At 37.9% G+C, this 8,382-nt stretch overlaps 1 protein-coding gene, 1 long non-coding RNA gene and 1 other non-coding gene across 3 annotated transcripts in view; all 3 read left to right on the top strand.

Moving 5' to 3' along the window:
* Positions 1–2,051, top strand: part of LOC121786974 — a 20,577-nt gene extending 18,526 nt beyond the window's left edge. The window contains exon 6 of the mRNA XM_042185564.1: positions 1,838–2,051. Within this exon, the coding sequence (XP_042041498.1) occupies positions 1,838–2,051 (214 nt within the window). The remainder of the gene's footprint in view (positions 1–1,837) is intronic.
* LOC121787169 lies at positions 181–907 on the top strand. Its single transcript, XR_006047288.1, has 3 exons — positions 181–209; positions 299–376; positions 667–907. It is a non-coding gene; the product is annotated as an uncharacterized LOC121787169 (long non-coding RNA).
* A 3,572-nt stretch (positions 2,052–5,623) lies between the features above and the next one.
* Positions 5,624–5,733, top strand: LOC121788148. The gene has a single exon (XR_006047600.1). It is a non-coding gene; the product is annotated as a small nucleolar RNA snoR100 (small nucleolar RNA).
* The last annotated feature ends 2,649 nt before the right edge of the window (positions 5,734–8,382 follow it).

Consider the following 8,382-nt stretch of genomic DNA (forward strand, 5'->3'; position numbering starts at 1 on the left):
AAACAAGTTGAAGAGGATCGGCGGAGAAGGGGTTAGTTTGATATGAATGAGGAGAAAAGATAAAATGGGGGCCGTCATTCTCGAATCAGTGGCTGCTGGACTGAAGAGTGGGGAGGGTTTGTTCAAATTTAGGCGAATTGAAGTGATTAAGCGAGTGGCGCTTTGTCTCTTAGTGTTGTTGGCCGCGAATGGAAGCAATGGCAGCGTAGGTGAGTTTGTTGGCTGTTTTATTGTTAATTTGTTCGATGCTATGTGGATATTGAGAGTTTTGTTTTGTGTTCTTGGATTCTATTTTAAGTGATTAAGCCAGTAGATGAAGAAGAAACGCTATCTCCTCGTGTTGATCGGGCCGCGAATGGAAGCAATTGCAGCAAGGGTGAGTTCTATGTGAAAATGAGAGTTTTGATTTTTGTTCTTGAATTCCATCTCAAGTTCTGATAGCTTTGAATATGTGTGGTTATAATGATCTTTGTTTCATTTCATCTGTTTTGGGTGTTTAATGCTGAATTGGTTCGATGCTGTGTGATATTTGAATGTTTTATTTCGCGTTCCGTCTCAAGTTTTGATTGTTTTGAATATATGGCTTATAATGTTTGTTTCACTTTATCTGTCTTGGTTATTGTTGAATTGGTTCGATCAAACTGATCACCCAACTCTAAGTTTCAGAAATTGTTGGCTAAGCATCCGTGCTGTGATGTAAGTAAATTTGAAAAATGCCTACGCCTAGTGAAAGATCCAAACGAAGTTATTCAAATGGTCAGACAGATGATTAAGTCCAAGACTGCACTAAGTCACAAATTTTAGAAACTGGAGCAAGCAGTTTCTGCAGAATTGATCAGCCAAAACATGCCCTTGGACTGGTCGGTAACTTTTACAAGAGGGGCTTTGAACCATCGTATTATTCTTATGATCGTAAACAAAGCAGTTCATAAAGTTGGGTCAGCTTCAGAGGCAGAACACCCCCTGATGAATAAGTCCGGTGTGTGTCCTAAAAACCTTTGAAAACATTTTGTTCTATATTTGTTTCATTAATATTTGCTTTTTTGCATTGATAATGCCAGTAGTTCCTCTGCCAAGGCCTATTGATGAAGCACCCGCTGCAACCTTCTTGCCACTTCGTGGAGTAGATGGCTTTTCAGTTCATATCATTGGTTTTCCTGAGAGTACTACTTTAGTTTCAGCTTGTGATATATTCGGACAATTTGGTACTGGAAAAGAAATTGAACTTCAACTTAGAATCTACAAGGTTAGGTTCTAAATATTATTTAATTGATTGATGGTTTAACATATTTTGCTATATTAGTCACTTCATTTACACTCTTGGGCTCAATTGGTTGCTGCAACGAAAATTGCTTTGGTTTGGCTTTGTGAAATTTGGGGATGCACCGGCCATGAAAAAGGCCATTGAGGCTTCTCCGATAACTATTGGTGGAGCGAAACTATAGTCGAGATAAAAAGGTCCAGAAGTTATTATGGTAATTCTCAAACTCCAAGAAAAGACTCTATGTCTTTCTTTCTTTTATCAGATGTCTATTTGTCTTTGTTTCATTTCTTCTGTCTTGGTTGCTGTTGATTTAGAAATGCACAAGGGGAAATTCAAGCTTAAAGATAAGCTTGTTGGCGTTAGACATGTGAGATCTACAACTGGGAATTCGAGAGGTGCAAAAATTGTTGACTGTGACGAAGCTGATGAGGCAGAGCCCTCGGGTAAGATACATAGAAGATCACCACGCAGTGCAGAAACAAATGAAGCTTGGGAAACCCTTAAAAAGAGTTCGAAGGAGCTCCGAGCATCTGTTAAGGATCCCCTTCCTGATGCAATCCACAACGGTCTGAGGCAGGATAAGCGTCAAGAAGTGGCTGAAAACAACTCTATCACCATCCATAACGGGTATTTTGGGTCCTCCATTACTTGTTCCAGCCCTTTCTTAACACTCATCTTGCCACGCAGTGCAGAAACAAATGAAGCTTGGGAAGCCCTTAAAAAGAGTTCGAAGGAGCTCCGAGCATCTGTAAGGATCCCCTTCCTGATGCAATCCACAACGGTCTGAGGCAGGATAAACGTCAAGATGTGGCTGAAAACAGTAATGCTGAACCCAGGCGGCAACAATTTTTGCACCTCTCGAATTCCCGTTGTAGATCTCACACGTCTAATGCCAACAAGCTTATTTTTAAGCTTGAATTTCCCCTTGTGCATTTATAAATCAACAGCAACCAAGACAGAAGAAATGAAACAAAGACAAAATAGACATCTGATAAAAGAAAGAAAGACAGAGTCTTTTCTTGGAGTTTGGGAATTACCTAATAAACTTCTGGACCTTTTATCTCGACTATAGTTTCGCACCCCACCAATTGTTATCGGAGAAGCCTCAATGGCCTTTTTCATGGCCGGTGCATCCCCAAATTTCACAAAAGCTAAACCAAAGCGATTTTCGCTGCAAGCAACCAATTGAGACCACGAGTGTAAATGAAGTGACTAATATAGCAAAATCTGTTAAACCATCAATCAATTAAATAATATTTAGAACCTAACCTTGTAGATTCTAAGTTGAAGTTCAATTTCTTTTACAGTACCAAATTGTCTGAATATATCACAAGCTGAAGCTAAAGTAGTACTCTCAGGAAAACTAATGATATGAACCGAAGTTCAATTTCGAAGAAAGTGAGAAACGAAGCCGGGAAAGAGCGTGGAAAAAGAAAGACGAGTAGAAGACGGATTTATAAACGTGTGAAACACGGAATCTCATTGCGACGACAATGCCACCGCCACCGCCTCCATCACCACCTCTGCTGTCGGCACAGAAATGAAGTATGAGTGAGAGAAGACGCAGCGACGTATTCAACAAATTCTTCTTAAATTCTCACTACAAGCATGAAAGCAAGAAGAAGAAGAAGCATAGAGAATATGGATTCTCTCCTCCACGAAGCTCCTCCTCCGCCGCTGAGTTTTCGAATTTCACCGCTGTCGCCGTCAATGGTGAAGCTAGGATTTCAAGACGGGGGCCAAGTCACTGTTAATAAGTATAGGATTTATTCGATGTCGGTGATGTTGGAAGCTCAAAATAATTAATATTTAATATTTTCATTAGAGAGAATTGGAATATACATAGTAGTAGTATTATATTGCATTAGAATAAAGAAAAGAGAAAAAAACTAGAGCATATAGAAAAAGAGAAATATGCATCAGAAAAAAGAAAAAAAGACTAGCATAAAAACAGAAGAGAAAATGTTGCCGCGAGAATCGAACTTGCACCATCTGCATTGCAAGACTGCGTGTCATACCAACTGCACCAGAGATACTACAGTAGCAGTGTGGTTTGCATATATTATACTCCGACTACTTGCACTTATTTCCTTTCTGGGCGTCCCAAGTTATTTGCACTCTTTCCATTTTTAGTAAAAATTATCACCTACAGCCGCAATTGTTGACTTTGCTATACACTCATTCCTTAATCTCCGTGCCGAAAAGGAAATGTGCGAGTAGTTCTGGACGGAGGGAGTATATAGGCAATCGACAAATTGATGGGGGGACCAGCCCCCGGCCCCAACGTGGCTTCGCCACTGGTTGCCGCCTCCTCCACCAGCTCCCTCGCTTCAGCAACTGTCGTCTTCCACACTGTTTTTATCCAATAAGCCCATAATAAAAAGAACCATAACTGTCAAAGTGGAGAGATCCTCCCACCATCTCCGTCTTTCCCTATTGCTTACGGTGGCGGTGGGAGATTTGGGGGATTTGAGTTTGTAGAGAGAGAGAGAGAGTAGGTCAACTGATTCCGGTGATGGTGGAGTCGGTGCCGGGATCTGAGTCCCGGGGTTTGCCGGCGGCGGTAAGGAAGAGGAGGAAGAGAGTACACGTAGGGATGAGGAGTGATGGAGGATGATAAGACACATCATCTTAAAATTTGGCATCCACGCCATCCACACAACACACACCTAACAGCCATGTCAGCTTAAAAAGACACATCAGCTGGATTCATAGTCGGAAAAACCCGCCATGGGAAAACGACAATCGATCGTAAAGTTCGTGACATTATACGCCAATTTTATAGTTCGTTGGAAAAACCGGAATTTGGTGAAAGTTTATGACTTTTAATGTATCATGTTGTTTTAATTAATTGAGATTAATTTGATCAAATCAAAAGACAAGATTTATTATACATACGTAGCGTAGCATTATTATTCCCAAACTAAATATTCTTCAAACCAACCAAATAACATATCATAAAAATAAACCATATCAAATTCACCAAACTAAACACCACAATGCATGCATCATGAAACATATACGTTCATATTATTTCAGTATTTTAGTTAGTACTTATCTTTTTACTGTAAAAACTCATGTACGTCTACTACGTATTCCAAACCAAATAAAAATAGGTATTGATTTTTGTTTTTCTTCAAAAACGTTACAATTCGAAAAGGTTATAAAGAATTAGGTTAGAGTGAACAATTTACCATGTATAACGCATAACTTTCTATAGGTACGTACCGTATGTCTCAAAAACTCGTACACTATACAATAATTGATAGTATACTACACAAGATGTGTATCAAATCAATGTAAAATGTTCTTTTGATTTAACGTTAGTCAAGTGTTATAATAACAATACAAATATTTCAATGTTTTGAAAGCTCCATTGGAAAATTAATCAAACATAGAAATTCATCGTGACGAATACATTGTTAATTCGAATTTAATCAATAATTTCTTAAAACCAAGACTTATGGATTATTATAGAATGATGTTAGTATTAAAATGATAAATAACAATCAAAATCTCAAGATAGCTTGTAACCAAAGATTCATCATTCAAGAATATCCTCTACTGCTACGAGGCAAATAAGAAATAAGTGTTCATCATTGTTTTAAATACTAGTAGTATATTTTTTAATAATTAATTATAAAACTACAAATAGTTTTTAAAGATAACATAAATGATAAATATTATATGCAGTATTCATGAGAAACTCTCGTTTAGTTTACATTTAACGCTATTTGTTTTGTTTAACATTTTAACTTTAATTATAATATCTCAAAAATTAATAGTCAACGACATTAATTTTATAAAAGTTATATAAAACCAAAACTTAAATTATTTTTCTCTACAAAACAAATTCTCCACATTTAGAATTATTTAATTTATCTAAAATTAATATTTTGATACTTAAAATAATAGTATTATCCCTGTCATAAATCAGCTGAAAATCATAGTTAATTTTGTTATACATACCCCAATCCAGGCCCAACAAACAGCATTTCCGGTGATCCACCAATCAATCCGTGAAGCCCTAGCTAATCAACTCGCCTATAAATACCAGTCGCAAATACACAATTTTCAATCCAAACAAATCAGTTCTCCAATTCCGATCTAGATCTTTCCCTTCACTATTTGATTTACGCATTATTATCTCCATCGATTTTCGATTCAGCTTCAAAGCCGATTTACTTGTTCTAATTGAAGATCCGACTAAATTGTTAGGTTTTCAGATTCAATCGATTATTTTGATTTAGGAACAAATTCTTCATCCCTTTTTCTGATTTTTTTTATTCTGTTTTGTTTGTGATATGAATTTGTGGATTGGATCTGTGTACAATAAGCCGATGCTCTGGATATGAAAAATAATGAAGGAAGCATGGTAATGTGCACAGAGAGCGATGTTGCAAGGTCTACATGTCTGCCCCCTCCGATTTCTCCTCATGACTTGGGGGCCTGGTTTTAGACCTACATTTTGTTGGATCAGCTTTTGTTTTCAATTCTAGGTTTTGAATTTGCAAAAAAAAGTCTATTTTTTACATTTAATTTTAAATTGATTTTGCATAAGCTTGATTTTTTTAAAAATTATTTTATTTCGCTGATCCTCGGTTATATCCAAATTCCATTCTTAGCTGAACTTTGATCGGATTATCAAATTAATTAATTATAAGCCCTTAATTGGAATAATTATTTTGGAAACATTCATTTTTCTAGTATAGAAGCATTACTGAACCAACGGACTCACAAAGTCACAATTATAACAAACAAATATAAAAGACACTTTTTTTCTTCAGCATAAAAAGATTACCTTATTAAATTAAATTTGTGGCATATGACGACCATCACGTAAATCACAATATCATCTTTTTGATTGTTACAACAAATTATTTATTGGCTTCAATATTAAATTACGTGCTGTATTATACACAGCTATATTTGAGTAGAATTTATTCAAATCCTAATCTTGACATAAAAGGAAGTCTAAATTAGTTGATCACACTTAAAAAAACATATGTTTACGAGGGACATGTATTGTGCTAGTACATAGAGTAGTAAATTTTGATACATAAGTTATATTAATAGTACATCAATTTCCAAATTGCTAAATAACGACCTCATGTAATTTATGGCAAAAAGGAAATTTGAACTTAGGTGATCAAATTTTGTAGACACTTGCATAGTAATGTAGAAATAGTATAGTGAAAGATCACCAAGGAGTATTATTCATGTGGTTGTAACCTTATTTAGATAAATAATGCCTCAAGCATTAGTTTATCGGCTTCAAAACGAGCATCGCAAGTAAAAGATTAAATTTTATTTACATTTTACTTTTAATATCATGATTACTAGTAAAAGATTAAATTTTATTTATTGTTTACGTACCTGCAACATTCATGTTCTCAACAATGTAAAGAACATTGTCTTCATTGATCTTTCCATTACGTTGAGCTTTAAGAATGTCATCAACACCACATTTCAACCCATTGTGTTGTGGATGCAATATTCCTACATTCGGAAAAATATGACTTAATTGGACCCAATTAATATTCAAAACTAGTATGAGAAAATCAGACAAACGTATTTGATACTTAGAAAGTCGAGCATAAATATTATTTTATTCTATGTGAAATTAACCTCAGATCGTTTATGATGGAGTACGTACTAAACAAGCCCAATAGCAGTGACGGCCCATCACCCAAAGCCCAAGGAAGAGTATCAGTTCGGCATTACCAAAGAGTTCGGCCCCAGCCTACAGCTCGGTAAAAGCCGACCAATCAAGCTCTACTCTCAGATCGGCAAAAGCTGCTCGGCAATAGTTCAGAAGTTCGGTCTCAGTATTCGACCGAACTGGAAGATAGTCAACTCATGCAGGATCACATGCAGGATAGTGGATCAAGCACAGAGATAGTGGACTCATGCAGGATCTCATGCAGGATAGTGGACCCATGCAGGATCTCCATGACCTCCACGACATTCACAACCATCATTAGTGGTGATGCAAGCCACGATCTTAGTTCAATGTATAAATAGAACTCAGATCAGATAAAGAAAGGTTAAGCTCTCTAGACATAAAAGATCATATAGCAAGTCTGTATTGTAAGCTGTAGAAAACAGATCAAGCAATACAACTCTGCCCTCTTTTCTTCCCGTGGACGTAGATTTACCTCAGTAAATCGAACCACGTAAATCTCTGTGTCGTGATCTGCATTTTCCTGCATTCATCACCATCAAAAATTCGCCAAACCATCACTGGCGCCGTCTGTGGGAAACAGAGAACCAAATTTGTGATAAAGCGAATTTTTGACCCTTTTTTCACCCCAAAAAAATGCATACCAGATCACATACTACCCGTAATACCGTTCGTGAAAACCATGAGGAAGCTAGTCCAGCCCGCAGGTCCGGAAAACAGCCTCGGGAGACATCTACTTCCAGTTTTCACGATGAAGGAACAAGCCGCTCAAAAGGTCCACACACCGAGTCTTCCCAGCAGCCTGATTTGAATGAGGCTGTCAAGCTGTTCTTGGCTGAGAAGCAGGATGAGTTCTTAGCCTTCCTGCAAAAGAGCCAAGAGCCGAAGACGAAAACGGTGGATTCTCCTTCCTCATCCAGACATGAAAGTCACTACCGCAGTAGTGCCGTGTCTTCCAGGAAGAAGAATCCTCAACCCCGACATGTTCCTGTTCCTCCTCGGTACCGGAATCACAGGAGAACTCCATCTCCTCCATACCGAAGAGATATCGGGTTCGCCATGTACGGAGCATTGAAGACTCCGTTCTCGGACGATATCACCCGAACTCCCTTGCCACAGAACTACCGAACTCCGTCGATGACTTATGACGGGTTGGTGGATCCTCATGACTTCCTGGGACGCTATCAGTATAATATGGCGAACCAGGGTCTCAATGAGGTCCATATGTGCAAGCTGTTCCCCGAGCTGCTTATCGGGAACGCGAGAAGGTGGTTCGATAGCCTCCCCCAAGGCAGCATTAGATCTTACCGAGATCTAATGGATGCTTTCCACAGGAGGTTCTTTCAGAAAGCGGAAGCCCGAATCACTTCGGCTCAGCTGCTTTCTATACGTCAAGGTCGCGACGAAAAGATCAGCGACTTTATGACAAGATTCC

This window comes from Salvia splendens, chromosome 22, assembly GCF_004379255.2.
Source record: "Salvia splendens isolate huo1 chromosome 22, SspV2, whole genome shotgun sequence".
Lineage (NCBI taxonomy): Eukaryota > Viridiplantae > Streptophyta > Magnoliopsida > Lamiales > Lamiaceae > Salvia > Salvia splendens.